A 21,289-nucleotide genomic window follows, 5' to 3' on the forward strand; every position below is an offset into this window, starting at 1 on the left:
CAACTTGTCCTGTGAAGACAACTCCTGCTTTCAGGGGTCCCAGGGGTGGGGGATTTTCGGGGTCTGCTGGTCTTAGCAACTTGTCCTGTGAAGACAACTCCTGCTTTCAGGGGTCCCAGCTGCCCTCCCCAAAGACCAGTCCCAGATGGTTTCTTAAAATAGACAAAGGAGCTAAGTTTCACAAAAGGTAGAACCACCTGTAAGGGTTGGCTAGTGGGCACCCTTCAGACAAAAAACAGAACAGAGGAATGGAGGGGCAGGACTTCCAGAGCCTGAGCCACAGAAAACCACTGGAGGGCAGGCAGGGCTGCATCCTTCTCGCTTGGCGGGAAAGGTCAGGGGCAGAAGCCACAAGCTGGGCGGTTGCTACTGAGCATGCCCAGGGTCGTGACCTCAGGATGAGGCATCAGTGCTCTGGATACACATCCGTTCCTCTTTATTTGCTTTTCCTTTTTTGGATTTTATTTTTCTTTTAGCTTCCTGGTAAAATTCCTTTTGAAAACATGCCAACCTCATTTGCCAGACGAAATGAGAAAAAAGGGATTTGTACACACTTAGGTCAAAGTGGCAGGAGAGGTCAGAGCCTGGGACTGGGGGGTCAGCGGCCATCCCCTGAGAGCCCGGAGCAGTCACTGGGCAAGTGAGAAGGAAACAGACCTCAGTGCCCAGTGAGTGGCGTGGGCTGTGGGTTCGGGAGTGATGGGGACGATGGCGTTCGTGGCCAAAATTAAAAAGAAATTCTCTGCCAGTCTAACCAACTACATCTGGGCCTAATCTGGCTAAGAGGTGCCCGTCTACACACACCCTTTGTGAGGGGGTGTGGTGGTTGTCTGAAAAAGCCTGTTTTTCCTTCTTGGCTGGGATTTCCCCCATCAGCTCCTCCTTTCTTTGAGTTTTTAAAAATTACTGTTATTGTAAGGGGTATATTTCCTGATAGGGGAGGAGGGCACCAAGGGAGGGCCTGGCTCCGCTCTGGGAAGGCGGGACAAGATTCTCGCCGTTGGTTATTCGGAAAGTCCTTCTGGTTGTAACTGGGAAGACGGTGGCTTCAGCATCTTCTGGAGGCAAAACAGGTGGCATCTCTTAGCCCTGCCCTCCCCTAGTGCTTTCAGCCGATGAAGCTCAAATGATATACACACGCTCGCAGCCCCCTTCCCCCCCACATCCTGCACAAAACCAGACAAGCAGGGCCCAGGGCTCTGATCAGACTCTTTTTTTTTTTTTTTTAACATCTTTATTGGGGTACAACCGCTCTGATCAGACTCTTTTTATTGTCTTTTTTATGAATGGGTCCCAGATGGCAAGGGAAGAGCTGGCTCCTGGCTTCTAGGCCAATTTCTCAGGGAGCCCCATGCATCATTGCTGAGAGGGAAGAGACTCCTCCCTGCTCCTCTCTGCTCAGCCCTCATTCACCAAGGGGAGGGGCTCTTGCTCAGGCTCCCAGCCCAGGGACACGCCCTTCCCCATGGAATTTCTGGTAGTTCATCAAAGGTCATCTTGGTTCCTAGAGAGAGAGAGAGAGAGAGAGAGAGAGAAAGAGGCTGGTTTGCAAGGCGCTGGTCAGGACAAACAGGACCCAGTGGGGATGCACCTCATTTCTGGTCAGCCTCTCTCCCGATCCAGCTCTCCTACAGAGCCTGGCCCCTCTGTTATGTCATGTGTCTTCATCCTTTGTCACCTGTGCTCCAGGAGTCCTCTCTTCCTCCTTACTCACGGGGTCCCTTCCTTTTGACACTTCCCCCAGAAGACCTCTCTGCCTTCCTAGTTTTAATCATCCCGTGGCCCATGCTCCCTAGCCCTCCACTCTCATTTTTTGTCATCCCCAGCCCCTACCTCTCCACGCTTCTGTCCTGGCCTTTGGCTCTAGCTCCGGCTCTGGCTCCGGCTCTGGCTCCGGCCAGGGCCCCGGGAGCCCCGAGAGCTGCCAGAGCCTCTCGAAGAGTTGCTGCCGGCTGTGGAACAGGTGCTGGTGCCCTGGCCCCGGGACAGGAAGCTTGGTCGGCTGTAGGGGAGCCAGGCCTCTTCTGCAGCACGAGACAGAGGGGCATTTGGGCCCAGGCAGGGGGAGAACATCGCTGCTTGCCCCCGTGCCCCCCTAACCGCCATCCCAGCTCTGGAAGCAGAGTTGAGGGCAGACCATCCTGGGGGTCTGAGGAGAAGCAGAGCGCACAGCCCATGGCCTTTACATAACACGTGCTCAGAAACCCGTGGGGAACTCCCACGCAGAGAGGGCCTTGGGAAAGGAGGGACAGAGCGCCCGGCCCCCTCTCTTTTCTCCTCTGGGCTTCAGTCCTGGGAACGGATACAACTTGGGAACTTAAGGGGATTTTGCTCAAAGAGAGCTGAAGAGACAAGTGTCTTTGATGTTGAGCAAATGTTGACCTCCTCCCAGCTGGAGGTCAGGGGTGAGCTGGGTTGAAAATGAGTGCATCAGTGGCACGGTCCGTACCACCCTGTTAGGCTCCAGTCCCAGCGCCCACCCTCTTGTGCAGCAGGGGCCCTCCTTACCATCCAGGTGCGGGCCCCGCCAGGCCCCCAGGGGCCCGGCCTGCGCCACTCTCCTCTCCCCACCGTGTTCCCGCTCCCGTTCCAAGGAGGACATGCTGCCTGCCACCCTCAGCCCCAGGGCCCAGCTTGCCTCTTCCTCCGGTGGCGGCAAGGGAGGGGGTGGCAAGTCTGGGGAGAGACCTGTTTTCAGCGCTCTCCTGCTTCTCCCTATACGGGCCTTTCTCCCACTCCCACTCCCACTCCCCGGCGTCAGAGGGCGCTGAACAAACAGCCCAAGGTTTGGGTCCACTCGCTCCCTCCTCCAACCCGCAGAGCTCACCCTTGGTTATCTGCCTGCTTCCCCTAGTGTCACCACCTCCCAGGCTCACGGCCCCCTCACCCCCTGGACTGTGCTCCCGCCGGTAGGGAAGAGCCTTGGGTTTCTTCCGGATTCGGGCACGGGGCCCGTGAAGTGGAGGAGTCATCTCCCCAGGCGCCTGCCGGGTTCTCCCTGTGGCATTGGGAGATGGGGGTAGGAGCGGGTAAGAGAGTGGATCAAGAAAGGGGCTTAGGGGCTTCCCTGGTGGCGCAGTGGTTGAGAATCCGCCTGCCAATGCAGGGGACACGGGTTCGAGCCCTGGTCCGGGAAGATCCCACAGGCCACGGAGCAATTGAGCCCGTGCGCCACAACTACTGAAGTCCGCGCGCCTAGAGCCCATGCTCCACAAGAGAAGCCACTGCAATGAGAACCCCGCACACCGCAACGAAGAGTAGCCCCCGCTCGCCGCAACTATAGAAAGCCCACGCGCAGCAACAAAGACCCAATGCAGCCAAAAATAAATACATAAATAAAGTTATTTAAAAAAAAAGAAAAAGAAAGGGGCTTGAGGGTGAAGGGGAAACAAGCTTCCGGGGGGTGGGGAGGTGGAGGCCAGTTGAGGGGTCTACAGACTCACCTGGGGCACTGCTGGCTGTACTAGCGGCAGCGCTGGGGCTGTGATGGAGGGCCGTGGGGTCAGCACCCAGGCCAGCAGGCCTCCCTTCACGGCTGCTCAGCGTGGGCTGGGATACACTGAGAGGGGAACTTGGCCCAAGGGGCGCCCTCCTGCAATGACATGAGGCTTCATTTGTTTGCTCAACGGACAGTAAGTGCCTATTGTGTGCCAGGCACCGTGCTAAACAATCAACCTAACACTCAGATGAATAGGACACAGCCCGTCCTCCACACGCTCCCATGCTCGTGGAATACGAGGAAAGCCAACTTTGAACTGCCCCAGGAAGCTTGCAGAGTCCCTCCAATGAGTGTCGGGAGTGAGAGACCTTGCCAGCCTCCACATTTCTCCCCAAATCACACTTGCACCCTGATACAGCCATGAGACCTCTGGGCCCAGATTCATCCATCCATCTGGTCACCCACCCATTCACCCACTGAATAGATATGTACGGAGGGCCTGTAACATGCAAGGTACTATACACCTCCCTACCTGGGCATCTGGTGGAGATGGGGAATGTCAGTGGGGGGCTGGGGAGGGTCAGGAGGTGAGGGGGTAAGAGTGGCTGTGGACTGCTGTCCATAGGAAGGTGTGGGAGAGGGGGTTTCCCCTCGGGACGGAGGGACCAAGCACCCCCCGCTGGTGCTGGGCTCTGCCACGTGGCTCCTCTCGGGCACTGGTGGGCCCCACTCTTCCGGCTCTGAGCTGGGGGCAAAGAGGCAGGAGGGCGGGGTGACTGAGTAGCTTCATACCCTCCCTTTGGCCTTCCGCTGCCCCCTTCCCTTCTTCTCCCAGCATCTTTGCCCTCCGCCGACAGGAGGCCCTGGGCTGGTCCCATGTGTACAGGGCATCTGCAGGCGAGGCGCATCCTTACCGGCCCTCCAGCTCCTCCTCAGGCCCCTCTAGGCAGCTCAGTTCACAGGAAGGGGGCGGGGGTGGCAGCACTTCTGGCCAGTTGAGAGAGGGCGTCTGTACAGGTTTTCCCAGAAGCTTTACTTTGCCTCCCCTGGCTCCTGAGGAGAGCAGGATGGGGCCACAGCAAGATACAGGCAGGAAAGAGGCAGAGGTGAGACGTGTCAGAAAGGAGTGCTGGGCTAGGTCCCAGAAGGGAGGGTGGAGGATACTCTTTGGGGAAGATGCTGCTCAGGGCTAAAATGGGGGTGTTGGGAACTGGAGTCCTACCACTGTCCCCCTGGCTCCATTCTGGAGGAGCATACTGGCTCCAGTCGCCTGGCTCCCCTGAGGGATGTGGAGGGAACCCCCCGTGGAAGGTCTGCAGCTCCTCGCCGGCCAGGTCAATGGTGCTGTAGACAGGACCCTCAGCAGAGGCGGCAGCTCCCCGGGCCGTCTGAGCCAGGTAAAGGGAGATCCCTGCTTCTGAGGGGGAGAAAGAGGGAGGCCCGGGGAGGGGACGGGCCAGAAAAATAGAGGACAACAGGAGAATGGAGGGTACAAGGGGATGCCACTTCTTCCCCTATCCCAATCCGGGGTAAAGGTAAGGCATGAGAGAGGCTCCCCCCACTCACAGCCTCCCAAGGATCACACAGCCTCAGCAAGACTGGGACCCCCTGGCCCCCTTCAGTTTGCCCCAGCCGGTCGGGAGGAGGGAGGGTGCAGGGCCTCCTGGTGTACCCCTGAGGGAAGCAGAACTCCTCACCATTGTAATATCTGTCGTCTGGGTCAGGATTGCTGGGGCAGCAGCTTCCTCTGGGTTCCTGGGCCGAGGGGCTGCGAGATGAGTGCGGCCACGAGTCTGCCAGCCACGGGTAAGGAGCAGGGCCGAGGCCCATTGGTGGCCTGAGGGACAGCAGGTGAACGCTGGGGACAGAGAGCCTGAAGAGGCCAGCGAAGTAAGGGAGGCAGGGGTAATGGGAGCTGGAGGACAGTAACGGTGAGTATGGCGGTGAGAGGAGGGCGGAGGTCAGCACGGGGAGGCAGCTGGGCCTGGGACGAAGGGAGTGGTCTCCTCCTGGGGAGATGAGCTAAGAGAATTACCTGGAACTGGCTGCCGACAGGCCCTCTGAGTGTGGGAAGGACACTGGGGAAGACGACGGGGAGAGTGTGAGAAGCGCGGCTACCTGGGGTCCGAACCCCGCCCCCCCCACCCCGGGGGCAGAGATGTCTTACCTGCAGGTGTGTAAGCAAAGGAGGCTTCCGAAAAGGAACCCGTGAGGGAAAGAAGAGGGGAAATGGGGAGAAAAGTCAGAAATATCCATATTCTGGTCCACTCCTTGGGCCTGGTCCTAATTCCACCACTCAGGTTGTACCCTGGACCAATTTCATCGGAATTCCTAGGGGTGCGACTCAGGCATCAGTAATTTTCTAAAGCTCCCCAAGTGACTCCTGGTAGCGAAGATTGAGAACCTCTGAACTAAGAGACCTCGCATCTCTCCGGACACGCCCCTTCCCAGGGAGAAGCAGAACTCAAGTCTCCTCCTTTCAGCGGGTCCCCCCTTTCCATCCGGACCCCGCCTGACAATTTATCGCCTGGGATCCTGGCCACACTCCCTCTGCCAGCCCCCGACCCCCAGGAAGTGAGTTTCCGCCCCCCGACCCCCAGACTTGCCCCTTCTCTACTGAGGCTGACCGCAAAGCCTGCTCCTTCCCGAGGCATTTTAAGGACAAATCTCACTCCTCTCAGCAAACTCAGGTCCCGCCCCGCCCCCTCTGGGCCCCGATCTTCCCCGTCACCCCACCCCCCAAGCCCAGGTCCCGACAGCTGTCGGTTCCATCTTGGGCACCCGGCCCCTGTCCAAGGGGCTGAGTTCCCGTGCGACCCCTCGCCCGACGCCGCTCCGGGAGCTGTTGAGCCCCTCCTCCTCTCTTTCCATCCTCCCCGCCTCCCTCCCTGGGGGGGCGGGATCTCCAGGCTCCGCCCACTCCAAGGACCGCCTTTCCATTTCCGCGACGCCCTTGTGCCCCGCCTCTCGCGCTGCCCCCGGGCCGGGCTCTCACCCGTGTAGTGACTGAGCTCCTTGCGCTGCCTCTGGCGCCGGTAGAGGGCGGCGCAGAGCCCGAGGAGCAGCGCCCCGCCTGCGGCGCCGCTGCCCGCGAGGAAGGCGGGCTCCCGCAGCACCCTCGCCAGCCGCTCCGCCAGCCCTGGGCCCGCCTCGAGCCCAGGCTCCAGTTCCGGCGGAGACGCTGTGGGGGTCAGAGAGGTGAGGGGAGTAGAGGCACCGCTACCCCAGGACCCCCCTTAACTCCCAGCCCCGCCCTCCCACCCCCTCCGGACTCACGCAGCTGCACCGACACCGGGGCACTGGCCACGCCCACGCCCGCGCTGGTGGCCGCCGCGACCTGGGTCCGGTAGAGGAGACCGGGCAGCAGTCCCCGGAGTACCGCCGAGCGCGCCCAGCCTGCCGCGGACCGATTGAGGTGGAAGCGGCTCTCATTGCCCAGGCACCAGATCTGGGGAGGCCGAGACCCGGGTTTAGAGATTCAGAAGTGGCTTCTGGCCTCACGGGGAAACTTGAAGCTCTGAATGGTAGAAAGGGCTTAGCCGGGCGTAATTCAATTCAGAGAGGGCACTCTGAAACCTCTCTCCTCTTCCCCCAGCCTCGTCTCCAGTCCCAGAGCCAGTCCTAGGTTCCCTCCTCCCGAATCCTAACGCCTCCATCCTCCCTCTCCCTCCACTCCCCAGCCCGCCCACCTCCTCAACCCCTGCACCTGGTATTCCTTGATGACCCCATTTTGCTGGGAGGGGAGCGGAGGTTCCCAAGACACAGTGATACTGCTGTTGCCGTCACCCCCCAAGGCCACTGCCACTCCCTGGGGGGGACCACTGGGGGCTGGGCCAGGGTGGAGCATGGTGAGAAGAACACAGACAGTCATTGCAAGCTGCCCCTCCTGCCCCAACCTTCCTCATCCTCCCAGTTCTAACATCTTAGGGAAGTGAGATGCATCCCCCCTTCCCACTGGCTCCTTGCTCTCCCCAGGCAAACCTTCATCCTCCCCCACTCCTTCTTCCCTCTTGTCCACCCATCAGCTCTGGGCCCCACCCCCTTACCCTCCTCAGGAATGCTCCTGGTCACCAAGGGGCTTTCAGCCCCCAGCCCCTCCTGGCCTTGAGCTTGAACCTTGATCTGAATTTGAGTCCCTGGGGGGAGTCCTCTTAGCACAGTACTTTGCTGGCTTGGCGACTGTAGGTCCAGCACTGACCAGCTTCCCCCATCAGGACCTGCTACCCTCCAAGACACCCGGAAACCTTGTACCAGCTGGACTGGGCCATCTACCTGTGGGAGACAGGACAAAGCACACCAGGGGGAGAGCTGGAGCCACACAAGTCCTCCAGTCCCAGCCCCTCCTCCACTCACCCATCTTCCCCAGCCACTCACCTCGCACTCTCCCATACCCATTCTTGGAGGCCCCTTTGTCCCCCATCATCATCTCCGCCCTTAACCTCATCCCTAGGCCACACTCACAGTCCACGACACCTGCAGGGTCCGGGGCCCAAGGACTACGGGCTCCTGCAGACGCACAGCCACTTCAGCCAGTCCCCGCTGGCCTCTCCACGGGTCCTCCTCCACTGGCCCGGATGGGTTGCTGTCTATTGACCAAAGAGCGCACTCAGCAGGGGCCACCGGGACAGGGAGTCGGACTGAGGGTGTATGTTCCACGTCTGCCCTGCCCCACAGACCGCTACTTAGGACCTCGGAGCGCATTCCGGGGTCAGGAACAGGCTGGTCAGGGGAAGAGCTTCCAGAGGTGGGCCAGGGTGTCCAGCTAACGTGAGTATTCTTTCTGCATGGCTACATATGCGCCCTTTAAAGGCCCTGTTCCTCATCTCTCACATGAAGATGACCCTCCAAGTTTCCTTCTACTTATAATCTGTGTTTTCTGTGGGTAAAGCCTCAGAAGTGAGGAGCTACCAAGATGACTGAATCAATCTTCCTCTCTTTCTCTCTCTCCTCTTCTCTTGTTCCCTCAGTGAAAGGGAAGCATGACCACCTATTCCAGGCCGGGCCACCAGGACAGACCTGGAACCAGGCAGGTGCTATGGTTTGCAGGGAGGGGGTGCTCTGCCATGTTGCACGTAATACCCGTGATCCAGAGACCCTGACCTTACCCTGGGTGCGGACGGGCTTGGAGACGGGGCTGGGCTCACTGAGGCCCCAGGTTCCCACGGCTCGCACCAGGAACAGGTAGATGGTATTGGGCTGCAGGCCACTGACGGTGTGTGTCTCCAGCTGCACGCCATCTGCCACCGTCCGCCACATGTTGCCAGAGGCTTGGCTACAACAAGAATGAGGTGACAGAGCTGTCCGAGCCCAACCTGTCTATTTCATCTCATCCATTCTCTGTCACCCCCTACTACCTCCTCACCCTGGCAAACCTCTCGCCACAACAGCAAAGCCTTTAAGGACACAGGGGCCCCTCCTTGTAACTTTCCATGTTTGCATTCAAAACCTTCTCCTTACCTGAAGGCCTCTATCACATAAGAGGTGACTGTGGCCCCAGCTTGTGGGTTAGGCTTCCAGGTCAGGGTAATGCTGTTCTTGGTAATGTCAGTGACCACTGGTTGCGAGGGAGGCCCCGGAGGGGTACTGTGTTCTGTAGGGGGGTCTGGTGATACTCCCCAGTCTTCTGCAGTGAGGAGATAATCTTTGAGTAGAAGGATGGGGAAAAGATGGCCCCAGCGTAACCGTCCTCCTTCCCAGAGGAGCTGTGGCGCTGTGACAGTGGTGATGGTGGAGGGGGGACATAGTGAACTAACCCCTGCTCACTTGTGCCTCTCAAGGGCACCACTTCTGTCCTCCTTTTCCCCACCACCATGGCCATGGCATTTGGAAGATAAAATCAGTCCTGGGGTTTGGGGAGGTACTGGCCACCTTTGAAGCAGGTTTGGAGAAGGATGCTGGCAAAACAAGGGAACAAAGGAAAAACTCACCCCGCCTCCTAAGCCAGCCACTCCAGGTGGCCTCCCCTGTGGAACTCTTGGCCACACAGCTATAGAATCCCATGTGCATCTCCTGCAGGAGAGGGTGGAGGACTGGCAAACTGGGAGTGGAGCAAGGTAGGGCGAAGGAGTGGAGGTGGGTATACAGAAGGATGGGGAGGATGCTGTCCACTCTAGGTGGTCTGAGAGCAGAGGGGCAGAGGTGGAGTTCAAGTTGCAGCAGGTACTAGAGTTGGGCATGTGGACCACGTGGCCATTCTCAGTTACTTGGGCCCCAGGAGTGAGACTCACCTGCACACTGGCGATGTGCAGGGTACCGTTGGCCATTAGGTTGAGCTGGACGTCATCCCCGTGCAGCCACTGCCCATCCTTCTTCCACTGGACACTAGGTTGAGGGTTCCCAGTCACTCTGCATGGCAGCCACACAGAGGAGCCAAGTGCCAACGTCTGATTGGCTGGTCCCTGGAGGATGATGGGAGGCAGCCCATCCAGGGAGGCTGAGAGAGGAAGAACTTGGGCACCTCAGGCGAGGGTCCTGGGTTCAGGCAACCAGCCCCTTGTCCTCATCTCTGCTCCTTCACTTCCCCTCCCCTGGATATTGCAGGGGAGCTTCCATAACCATCTGTTGTCTGTGTGGGATCAGCCATCTATTAGTGGCTTCTGTACCTGATTTCCAAACTTCAAGGACATGTCTCAGGAACATGCCTCTCCCCTTGCAGACATATTACAGAGAATCCAAGAAAAACAGATCTCTTTAAGCCATGATCTCCTTCCAGGCCATGAGTCCAGCCCTGTCTCCATGGGCACGTACCTCCTTTCACCTCCAACAGAGCCTTGGCCAAGATGCTGCCGGCCACACTGACAGCCTGGCACACGTAGTAGCCAGCATCCCCGCTCTGCACTTCAGCGATGCTGAGCTGGCCTCTGGGAGAGACTGAGAAGCGCCCCGTGGGCTGAAGTGACTGACTGGGGAATAGCAGGGCCTGGGGACAGAGCAAGCAACCAAGCCACCTGGCAGCTGGCAGGGAGAGCTCCCCATTCTCACCAACCCCAGGACCCAGAGAATTCCTAAGCTTCTAGTTCATACTCTGTCCCAAGCCAGTTTTGTGACCTTAGGCAAACTAGTTAACCCTATTCACAAGAATAAGGGAGTTTTATTAGATGATTTGGGGGGTGCACATCCCGGCTCTACCAGTCAGGAAACTGAGCAAGCCTTCCTGAGCCCCAATTTCCCCAAATTTGACTCTTAGAGGATACTTATGAGGATTCAGTCAGGTGATGACCTGAAACTCTTTCAATACATTGGATGATAAATGTTAAGTACTTTCCCCTTCTTTCTGGCTTTAACGTTTTACGTTAGATACACAGAAGGTAGGGAAGCAGGTTTTAATGGCACCATGCTGAGCCCCTGACTGACACCTATTCCCACCCTCTACTACCATCAGCATTTTGATTCATTTAAGAATCTAATTAAAATGCAGCAGTCCCCAGTGCTAGAGAAGATGTTGGAAAATTGTGGCTGTGGATTTGCAACGAGGCAGTGGGTGGCCTGGTTTCCCAGTGGGATGGGGTTAATGAGACTTATTTTATTCTACTGACCCTGTTTCCCAGTAGCAAAATTCCCACCCTTCCCTTGGAGGGAGTTACTTGTGTTGTAACTTCAGTTCATGTTCATTCCAATTCTATATGCTGAGATCTGTTTGCTGAGGTTGAGGGGTGTCTGTGAGTTCCCCCTGGTGGAAGTCCTTTGTAATTAGAAAAGCATGTAATGTTCTACCCTGAGCAGCTTTGGTACAGTACTCGCTTTCCGGAGCAGAATGTTAAAGCCCAGACCCCAGGCGTGGGGAGGAGGAAGGATCTAACTGGATCATGCTACATCCTCAGGACAGCCTTGCCCAAAACAGAAAGATTCTCCAAGAAATTACCATACAGGACTCTTCCCTACCACCAAAACATATTATCATATGTTCCAGGCCTTTTATATTCACTATCTTATTTAATCCTCCCAAATAACTTGCACAGGTTTCTGGAAGGAAAGCTAAGACTGAACCCCAGAGAGAAGTTTGCAGAATGTAGAAGGAGGATGGCTGAGACCCAGAGGAGAAGCTGGTGGGAAGGCCTGTGGAGCTGGCCACCTACTTGACTTCCCTCCTTTTGCCAGAAGATGGCAGGCGGGGGGTTTCCTTTGGTCTCGCACTGGAAAGCTATGCTCTCTCCAGGAGCCGCCATCTGGTCCTGGGGCTGGGTCACCAGCTGGGGTGGGACTGGGAAGGGGAGGGGAGATAAAGGAACAGGGAGTCAGGGGTACTAAGAAGGGGGACAGAGGGAACAGGAGAGAGACGCCTGAGCTTGGCTTAAGCAGGAGCAGATGTCTGTCTTTTGCTCAAGCCTGCTTAGCTTTCCCATCCTTCCTCTCCTTCCAGAAGTCTCAGGGGATGCACTCATATCTCCTGCTCTGTCCTTTCTCCTCATTCTCCACCTCCACCCATCCTCCGTCTTCCCTCGTCTGATCCCTGCTGCAGGCAGTCCCAGGTGGGGCCCTCACCGTGAACACTGAGGGAGCCGGATGCTTCGGCGCGGCCCACGCTGTTTTCCGCCACACAGGTGTAAGTCCCCTCATCTTCGGCGCTCACACGCCCGATCCAAAGGCTGTGGTCGCTCCGGATCGCATACCTGCTCCACCCCCCACCCCCAGGCTGGATTGGCCACAGCTACAGACCCTTTCTCACCCACCCCAGGACAGACACTGGGATCAGGGTACATAAGGACAAGGTAGACCTCAACAGGGACAGAAGCTGCTACCCATGGACCCATGAACGGAGGTGGGGACTGGTTAGCGCAGGGGCCACGGGCTCTGGGGAACAGACTTCTCTGTGCCAGCAAGTGAGAGGCATCTGCCTTCCTTTCCCCCCACCCCCCGCCCCAGTTTTCTAGGGCTGGGTATGTTCTTGAGCTGATTGGGTCTCCTTACAGGCAGTAGGAGGGGGCTTCTCACCTGCCTGTGGGCAGTTCCCCATCCTCCTTGCGCCAGCGTAGACGAGGCGGGGGATCCCCCTGCACCTCACATGGGAAGTCCACGGGGGCATCAGCCAGGACCACCTGATTCACTGGTCTACGCAGGAATGAGGGACGCTCTGTGCAGGGTGAGTGACTGAGTGGTCAGGAGGTCTGCTCAGTTCCTCCCTCCCCAGGCTACACACTCCCATGACTCCAAAACCCCACGTGCCTACCCAGGACCACAAGTTTGGCCGCCCCACTCTCCCGTTCTCCTGCCATGTTGGAGGCCACGCACACATACATCCCTGCATCACTCTTGAGCGCATGTGACATCATCAGCTTCCCTCCACGGAACTGCAGAGTAATAACGGAAACCTTGATCCTTTATAGCCATCAAAGCATGTTTGTTTATCTGATCCTCACAGCAAGCCAATGAAGAAGACCAGTGAATTTGACCCACTTATCACATAAGGAATCCTTGAGTGATTTGCGCAAGGTGGGGGCTCAAGTGGATCATTTCTCCCACAGCCCAGACCACCTCCCACCAGTCCCTGGGGCATCATAATCCCGACCTTCTTACACTGATTCCGTCCTACCTCTGCTGATTTATCCCCCACTCAGTAGCTGACTCTCAGCCTCTGGTTAGCTAATACCCCAATTTCAAATCTCTTGTTTTATCGCCTCCAGGTCATTTCCCCCCGCCCCTCCAAGACCTTTAGATTCAGGCCTTCCTCCTCTGACACATGTCCCAGACCCCTAGCCTAGGGCTTCGCCCCTCAGGATGTCCCTGGCCCCGACCCTGGCTCCCGGTCGGATCCCCAGCCGTGGCCCCACCCCTCACCGTGATCCTTCCCTCCTCCTCCTTGAGTCTAGCACCATCCTTCTTCCAGGACACGGAAGGCTCTGGGTGGCCGCGGGGGGGCACGCATTCCATTACCGCGGGCTCCCCCACGGCCGCCACCACGTTCCCAGGAGACTGCCGGAAATCATCGCGGAGGACTGGAGAGAGGGAGAGCGAGAGCGAGAGCGAGAGCGAGAGAGAGAGAGAGAGAGAGAGAGAGAGAGAGAGAGAGAGAGAGCGAGAGCGAGAGCGAGCGAGAGAGAGAGAGAGAGAGAGAGAGAATGAATGACCACCAGGGGAATAAATAGGGTGTGGGGTGACATAACTGGGTGAGGACACAGGAAAGTGTTTTGGGGAGAGGTGGATCACCACAGACCGCAGACCGGAACTCTTCCCGGGTTGCGACAACACCAGGCCCACTTCCTCATCCGACCAAAGCGAGGGCTTTAGAGACCAAAGGTCTTAGTCCCAAAGGGAAGCTGCTGAATGGGTTGAGATTGGGCCTAGCTCTGGATGGGATTACCCGGTGCCCTCCCGCCTTCCCGAGGCTCTGGAAGCAACCAGGAGACTCCTACCTGCCACTTCTAGAGAGGCGTTTCTACTAGCCGCCGCTCCCAGGTAGTTGCGCGCCACGCAAGTGTAGACACCCTCGTCCGGCCGCGCGCGGCGCCCATGCACGATGCGCGGGAAGAAGAGAGCGCCGCTGGGCAGAAGCAGGCGGTGTGCGCGCGGGTCCTCGCGCGCGGTGGACACGCGCGCCCCATTCTTGTACCACTCGATGTTGGGCCGCGGCCGGCCCTCCGCGCGGCAGGGCAGCGTGGCCGGCTCGCCTCGGGAGACCAGCAGATCTGGCGGCTGCTCCACGATGCGCGGCATCGCGTCCTCCGGCCCGACCTTTGACCCTGAGGGGGGTGGGGGGCGCAGAGCATTCAGACCCGGAAACCGGGAGAAAGATCGAATCTCCAGAGAGAAGAAAGATCCCCTCCTGCCCACCCTCTCTGTGTGTAGGGTCGAGTATCTCCTTCGGGACAGGTGCCCCGCACGTTCTTAGGCTGGAAAGAAGATGCCTGCGGACAGGCAGATCAGTAGAGGAATCTGGACACTTGCTCCTAGGCCGGCTTTCTAGGCCGGCTAACGACGCCAGCCTCCTGCCAAGTTGAAGTGCAGAGTGACTGGGCCACGGCTTGGCAAGTAGACCGCGCCTCTAGCCGACTGGTTTTCAGTCCCCCACCCGCGCTGGTTCACAGACCTGTGAACAACCATAAGCGGTGCACCAGCGCCGACAATTTGTTCTTCGCCTCCGCGCGGTCCCGGACCAGCGATATGGAGACTGTGGCCCAGCCTGGGGCCCCCCGCTTAGGAAAGGGAAGAAGTGAATGATGGGCTGAGAGCTAGGACTCCTTATCCTGGAGCCCGTGAATAGGCACAGTGCCCTCTTACTGACATCCCACAGATAATCACGTTTCTGGGTCCTGTGAAGTCACGGGAATTGAACGCAAATGATGGTGGAATAGTGAGTAACGCTCCTTTTCTAAGAGGGCATAGTTTTCTACAGATTATTCTACAGGTTGATATAGTTAAGAAAGGCTAAGAATCATTGAGAGAGGAATTCCTCACTTTCCTTGGTCACTCAGATCCGTTCACCCGCATGTCTACTCCTGCCCCTCACTTGGCCTACAGATTTCTGCTCGCTTCTTCTGCAGTTTGGGATCCAGGATCCTCGAACAGGTTGAGCTCAGACGCCCACCCCCAGATTCTTCAAAAGTGGATTTGTAACCTATGGCCAGTAGGCGTCGCTGCCGCCTCGCGTAACCTGGTGTCCTTAAATAACCAGGGACAGCCCCGTGCTTCTGTTCTCTGCCTCCCGCCCCCGCCCCCTCCCCCAACGCCCCACCCCACCCCCAGTTCCAAAATCCGCGGGGACCTCTTGCTTCCAGCCTCTCTGTACGGGATTGGGTTTCATTTCTCAGCCCCGGCTCTTAAGAAGTTCTAGTGGAGACAAAGCTGCACGGGTTGCCCCGTGCTGCTGCTATCCTGGGGAGAGGGTATCTAACCGGTTAGGGACAAGAAGATCGGTTTCCCTCCCACTTAGGGAAGGAAGGAATTTTTCTCGATTTCCTCCCTTTCAGATGGAAACCTCTGCTTCTCACTCGTTTCTTCTCCTCCATCCCATTCCAGTCCCCGTTTAGGCAGACCAGACCCCCCGTGAGCGACCCTAGAGTGGATAAGAGCTCAAGGGGTGTCGTGGAACCGACCGGGGCTGGAATCTCAGACGCTGACACTTCCTAGCTGTCAGAACTAGGGCGAATTATTGAACTTGTCTGGGTCGAAGTTTCTTTACCTGTAATGTGGCACTGGTGATAGGGTTGTCACAAGACCAGAGTGTATGTAAAGCACTTGGAAGAAGACTCCATGAATATGGCTATTCTACCTTTAGTTAAGGGCTCTTCCTCCCTGGCTCACCTTACCTTATCTTGACCTCTACAGTCTCTACCTGAATCAGATTCTTCCAGGCCCCAAAATTCCCTTTCCCCCCTTCACATGGCCTTTGGGTGTAATGGAAGTTGGTTTGTTATTGCCAAGCTTTACGTTGCTTTCCTGACCATTAGGATACTATTCATCCGCTCTGAGTCTGTTTTCTCAGTCACAGAATGTGACCATCAACGCACCTCCTTGAATTTTCGAGTTTGAATGAGACGATGTGTGGTGTAAACACTGTAAGAGCGCTGGGGGAGCAGAGGCGCGTCTGGGGTGTCCGTGAGAAGGGCTCTGTGCTTAACCTCCTGGGAATCTAAGAGGGTCACGAGGTTGGAGAATCCCATCTCATTCCCCATCTCCTTCCTCCTTGCTCCCTCCATACAAACCACACCCTTCTCATCGGCTCTTTCCCCCTAATTCCTGTAGACACAGCTGCAGGCGTCCTTTCCCTGGAATTTCTTCCCTGTCATTCCCGGTGTCAGGAGATGCTTCGACAGCAGCTAATGAATAGCTAATGACCATGCTAATGAGGCTCTGGCGCTCCTCCCCCAGCACCTGGAGTACCCCACTCACAAACACACATCCATTGCCTGGGTCTCCCTTCTTGCCACCTTGGAGTCCCCAGCACGGTGCTGGTAGATTCGAGCGGGTAGAGGCGGAGGGATGAAGGCTGTGCCCAGAGGGGGATCAACAGCAAAGTCGTTCAGGGCTGCGGGAGTTCCCGATGCTGCCGGCAGGGGGCGCAATTGGCCCTCTCCCCAGGCTCCGGCAGATCTACTCTCGCCGCCTCCCCGCAGCGCTAGGGGAAAGCGCGCTGTCTCAATCATTTATTAATCACCGTAATTAGCGGTAATGACCTCCCCGCCAGCGCTGCCCGCCCGCCGCAGCTCTGCCGGGGTGAGCCGGCGGTGAGTTCTACCTCTGAGGGGCAAACTTCTAAGTTTCCCTGAAATGGTCGCCGCCTCTGTCGCCTTCTGTAGCAAACACATTTAACATTTTGGCGTCATCACCCTCGTCCTAAGTGAGTTCTTGGAAAACTTAGGGTCCCGAACGGAAACCTGTTACCTGGGTGGGTCACCGAGTGGCCCGGCTTGGCCCAGGCCCTCCAGCGACCGCGCCCCCTCCTCTACCCTCCGTGCTGTGGGTCCCGGCCTCTCTTACTCCGGTTCTTCTCACCTGGGGTGGCCGTGGGCATCGGTTGGGGAGGAGCGGAGTGGTGGACTCAACTGCCAACTCCTCCCAAGCCCTCGACCTCCCGCCGATATCCCCACTCAGGTGCTTTAAGCCCCAAACTATCCATTGGTCCCCACCACCCGGGAGGCGCGGGAGGGCGTAGCTGGGTCCCGAACCTTGGGGCAGGAGCGCTTTGGACTCCCCGTCCACGCCGCCCTCCCACCTTACCGCATCCCTGGATCCGAAGTCCCCGTGGGGCAGGGTCTCACCGTTGAGATAAGGATCGCCGGGGGTCAGCTGGCTTTGGTTGAGCGTCGCCACCGAGGAGTTGAAGCCAAAGAGCAGGTCGCTGGAGTTGGAGATGTCCCCGCCCAAGGAGTCCGCGAACAAGTTCATCTGTAGCAGCGTTTTAAGCAGGTAGCGCAGCATGGCGCGACCCGACTGGGACCGGGGCTGGGGGCTCGGGGCCCAGCCCCTGGGTCTGAGACCCGCGGGCCGGGAGCCGTAAGCCCCTCTACAGCTTCTGCGCGCTGTCCCAGCCACGGTGCCGCTCTCCTGCCGGCGCGCCTGGGTACCGCGCGTGCCTCCGCGTGCCCTCCTCCTTCCCTCGTCCTTCTCTCTCCACCCCCCCGTGCCCGGGTCCCCCGGGAGCTGGGCGGGCAGAAAGCAGGTGCCACGCGGATCACCGCGTAATTAAGGGATTAATCCGCCGCCTTCCACCCTCCCACCCCCACCCCGACGGCCACTAGCAGGGCCAGAGACTAGAGTCGCGTCGCGCGCGAGATGCGGAGTCCCCGCCCCGCGCCCCGAGTCCCGCGTCGGTTCTGGACACCTCGGGAGAGTTTCCCTCCTTTCTCAAAGCACCCAAGATGAGGGATGAGGCTCTTTCGGACTCTGCCCTTCTGCCTGACTTCAAAGGAGGAATCCCTCCTCTCTTTTCCTCTTTTAGGAAACTGAGGCAAAGGGCCAGACCGTTCCTCTAGCTCTCCGAGTCCTGGCTTCCACTTCCTCCCAAGTCCCCGGCCTTTGCTGCGGGAGTGCGGACGGCTGGCGTGGTTTGGGGCGGGAGTTGGGAGTGGGCGGAGAATAATTCCGCGGTGCGTCCACCCCTTTGCCCAGCAGTCGCCTGGTTTGCAGCCGAGAGACCGGGGGATGAGGTGGCGCGTCTTGACCGGGGAGTCCTTGCCCCAGACGCACCACTAATCTAGTAGTTCCTGAGGATACTCAACAGGGATAAAACTGGAGGCGGAAAGCCCAGGGAAACCCAGGCATCTCGTATCTATCGGCATGCTTTTGCATTACTTTGCTCTGACATATTTTATTAAATTGTCTCACCTTTCGGAGGAGACTGAAGGGGAGCCAGGGAGGCTGGGGCTAAGACAAAGAGAGCAATATTGTTCCTGTAAAGGCAAGTGCAAGAGAAGACATGGGGTTGATGGAAGACTCGCTCAAATCAGTTCAAACTTGATAACGATCCTCCTTAGGGGGAGGGGACACGACACCCCCCCACCCGCCTGCTTCTGGCTTTTCTGGCGTTCTTCGTACCTGAAGATCTCCCAGTCGCCCCCCTCCACACACACACACACACACACACACACACACTTTCCTAGGCTAGGGGTGGCCTTGGGGTGTCAGGGGAAGAGAGGCCCGGGCCTATCTGAGCTAAGGCCTTGCTGATGGTGGGGTTCTGGTTCAACCGGAGGGCTCCGTGTGAGGAGATCACCTTTGAGGAGTGGCTGCTTCCGAAGTGGGAGGAGGCGGGTGAACAGGTCAACATCCTGAGGGGTGGGTGTTACACAGACGTAGACCCCATCGTAAGCGAAGTCAGGAGTTGGGTATTTCAGGCAGGCAGCGCTCAAGTGAACTAGAGACTTAGTCAAAGGGTGGGGGCTTGTCCCCAAACTCCTCCCTCAATCCTCAGAGCAGCCCTCGGGGGCCTCAAACGAACGGACGTTTAGGTGCCTTCTACGGCCCCCCGCCCCGCCTCAGCTCTGCGCGTGACTTCGCCAGGCCAGAAGCAAGAAGGGCGGAGGCGGGGCGGGGCAGTGGGGCAGGGCGTGCCCCACCGGAGGCTGCGCCCTAGGAGCTGTTCTTTCAGCACCCCGTCTGTCCTTGCTGGACTAGGAATCTGGCGCCCCACAAACGACTTAAACCCCAGCGGACCTTAAATTGGGGTAGGTGGGAGAGGAGCTGGTGACATTCTTTCTCAAGGACCAGTTACTAAGAGATAGGACCTGACGTCTGATCCTTGTTCCAGGACGAGGCTGCATTCAGATAAGAGAGGTGATAAGGGTTAGATTTTTCCCACCAGAAATCAATCCCTTCAGGAATGACGAACCCAGACGTCCCAATCCTATATTTGCCAGTGAGATTTCACACTCTGGACCTGTTTGCCCATCCGTTAAGGAGAAATTGGACTACTTGCTCTGCTCTGATGCTTCAGATCCCCGGTTCAGGAGCCCTCTGCTCCCCTCCTTGCTGACCCACCCAGGTCACCTGGGTTCCATCACGTCCGAGGATGAACCAGGACAGAAATCCGGCGTCCTGGCACCAGCCCTGCTCTGGGGCAGGGAGGGCTGCAGCAGACAGGAAACCGCATCCCACCATGTGGCTCCTGCCCCCTCCTAATCCCCTGATTTGCTCCCGGTGGGCCTCTCAGCAAACACAGGGCCTGCCAGCGTCTAGGGGCTTGTCACCCTGTTAGCGGATTTGTTCCCAGAGACAGCGCAGTTAATTGGCCCTTTATGTGGGGATCAGGGCTATTTGCTCAGGGTTCCCTGAGCGGAGGCTGCAACTCAGCCCATGGGCAAGGCTGCTTCCTAATCCCTGGCATTCTGGGTTTGGAGGCTGGACAAAGTAGGGCCACTCTCTTCCTTTCCGAGACTCTCCTGGCCCAAATCTCCTGTCCCTCTTCTACGCCTCACTCCTTCTCAATACTCTTTTCTCTCTCCCCACTTTTTGTTCTTGTTTCTTCTCTTTCCTTTTTTGTACTTCTCTGTTTCTCTAGAATACTCTCCCTTTAGACCAACTCATATTAAATGCCAAAAGAGGGTGCAGTACTCAACTGGGGTGTATTGGAGAATAAACACCTCCCAACCACAGCCCAATTCCCAGCCCGCTCAGGGTCCCTGGAGCCCTGGATTTAGTAGAGCGTGGGGCAGAGAGTGGGCAGAAAAAGCCCAGCCTCCCTTTCTTAAGGTCCGATGGGCAGCCCGGACACTGGCCCTGCACATTTTCCAGTCCTGCTTCTCTCTATGCTGTTCCCACAGGCAGTTCTGGAAGGAGTTTGCCTCCTGTTCGTCTCCCCACTGCCTGCCCCACCTCACCACACAAACGACCAACACAGCTCTGGCTTCTACCTCTTATTTAGAGAGAGTACGTAACTCGCTGCATCTGTCTCCCTTTCCTAACCTGTAGACCACAGGCGCTGGTACAGCACCTCAAGCAGCGGTCCCCAACTTTTTGGCACCAGGGACAGGTTTTATGGAAGACAATCTTTTCCACCGATGAGGGGTGGGTAGGGGAATGGTCCAGGTGGCAAGGCGAACGATGCAGAGTAGCAAATGAAGCTTCACTCGCTCGCCTGCCACTCACCTCCTGCTGTGCAACCCGGTTCCTAACAGGCCAGGGACTGCTACCGGTCCGAAGCCCGGGGGGGTTGGGGACCCCTGACCTAAAGCACTCAGTGTGTGCACTGTAATTGGAGGGTCCTCGTCTAACTTCCACCTTAGGCTGGAGAAAGGACTTGAGTTCCAGGCCCCTCCCTTCTGCTGCCTCAGGAGACTACTTCTTTCCCAGGGTTTTATCAGTAACAGTCTGCACTTCAGAAAGAGTAAAAAAGAGAAAAGGAAGTTTTGAGGGGAGTTGGCAAAAAAAGAGAGTAGCAAGAGGCAGAGAGGATGGGGAGAGTTGAGTCTATGGAGAGAGTGGGTAAGTTTCTTCTGATAGGGTTATGGAGTCTGGTGGGAAGAAATGTGTGTCTGGGGTGTGGGTGTGTGTGTTTATGGAGAGAATAGCTACCCCAGGTCAACTTCCATGGCCTAGAGCCATCACATAGGCCAGAGAACGTAGCTGGGAATTTTCAGTGGCCAAGCTGGGGATTGTATGGGAAGCTTCTTGGTGGTTCAAAGCCTGCATGCCAGCTGGTAGTGGATGAGCTGCTGGCATGTAATTGCCCAGGAGAGCAGTCTGAGGACAACCCCCCTATCTCACACTGATTACTGCCCCTGCCTCTCCCTAGTACACACACACACACACACACACACACACACACACACACACACAGTCCATTTACATCCCCCCAGAGCCTGTAGCCTCCCATCACTCTCTCTGCCTTGGTCCTTTCCCAGGGACCAAGCATATGTGTGTGTGTTTGTTGGGGAGGGGGACAAGGAACTAACATCTGTCCCCCACCCCTACTAGGCT

The 21,289-nt window shown here is 57.6% G+C and overlaps 1 protein-coding gene across 1 annotated transcript; it reads right to left on the minus strand.

Moving 5' to 3' along the window:
- Positions 1-1,276: 1,276 nt before the first annotated feature.
- ROBO3 (roundabout guidance receptor 3) lies at positions 1,277-17,293 on the minus strand. Its single transcript, XM_029209710.1, has 28 exons — positions 17,134-17,293; positions 13,789-14,115; positions 13,214-13,371; positions 12,606-12,726; positions 12,371-12,509; positions 11,921-12,048; positions 11,515-11,639; positions 10,187-10,358; positions 9,667-9,872; positions 9,367-9,448; positions 8,897-9,062; positions 8,545-8,711; positions 7,901-8,025; positions 7,486-7,711; positions 7,146-7,267; positions 6,716-6,887; positions 6,435-6,620; positions 5,607-5,630; positions 5,475-5,517; positions 5,137-5,276; positions 4,662-4,856; positions 4,354-4,492; positions 3,972-4,184; positions 3,444-3,592; positions 2,888-2,998; positions 2,509-2,676; positions 1,834-2,024; positions 1,277-1,504 (listed from the first exon to the last, which is right to left on the minus strand). The coding sequence occupies exons 1-27, from the start codon at positions 17,291-17,293 to the stop codon at positions 1,864-1,866; spliced, it is 4,125 nt and encodes a 1,374-aa protein (XP_029065543.1). The 3' UTR covers positions 1,277-1,504; positions 1,834-1,863.
- Between the last annotated feature and the right edge of the window lie 3,996 nt (positions 17,294-21,289).

Source organism: Monodon monoceros, unplaced genomic scaffold, assembly GCF_005190385.1.
Source record: "Monodon monoceros isolate NGI ecotype Baffin Bay Population unplaced genomic scaffold, NGI_Narwhal_1 Super_Scaffold_7, whole genome shotgun sequence".
Classification (NCBI taxonomy): Eukaryota; Metazoa; Chordata; class Mammalia; order Artiodactyla; family Monodontidae; genus Monodon; species Monodon monoceros.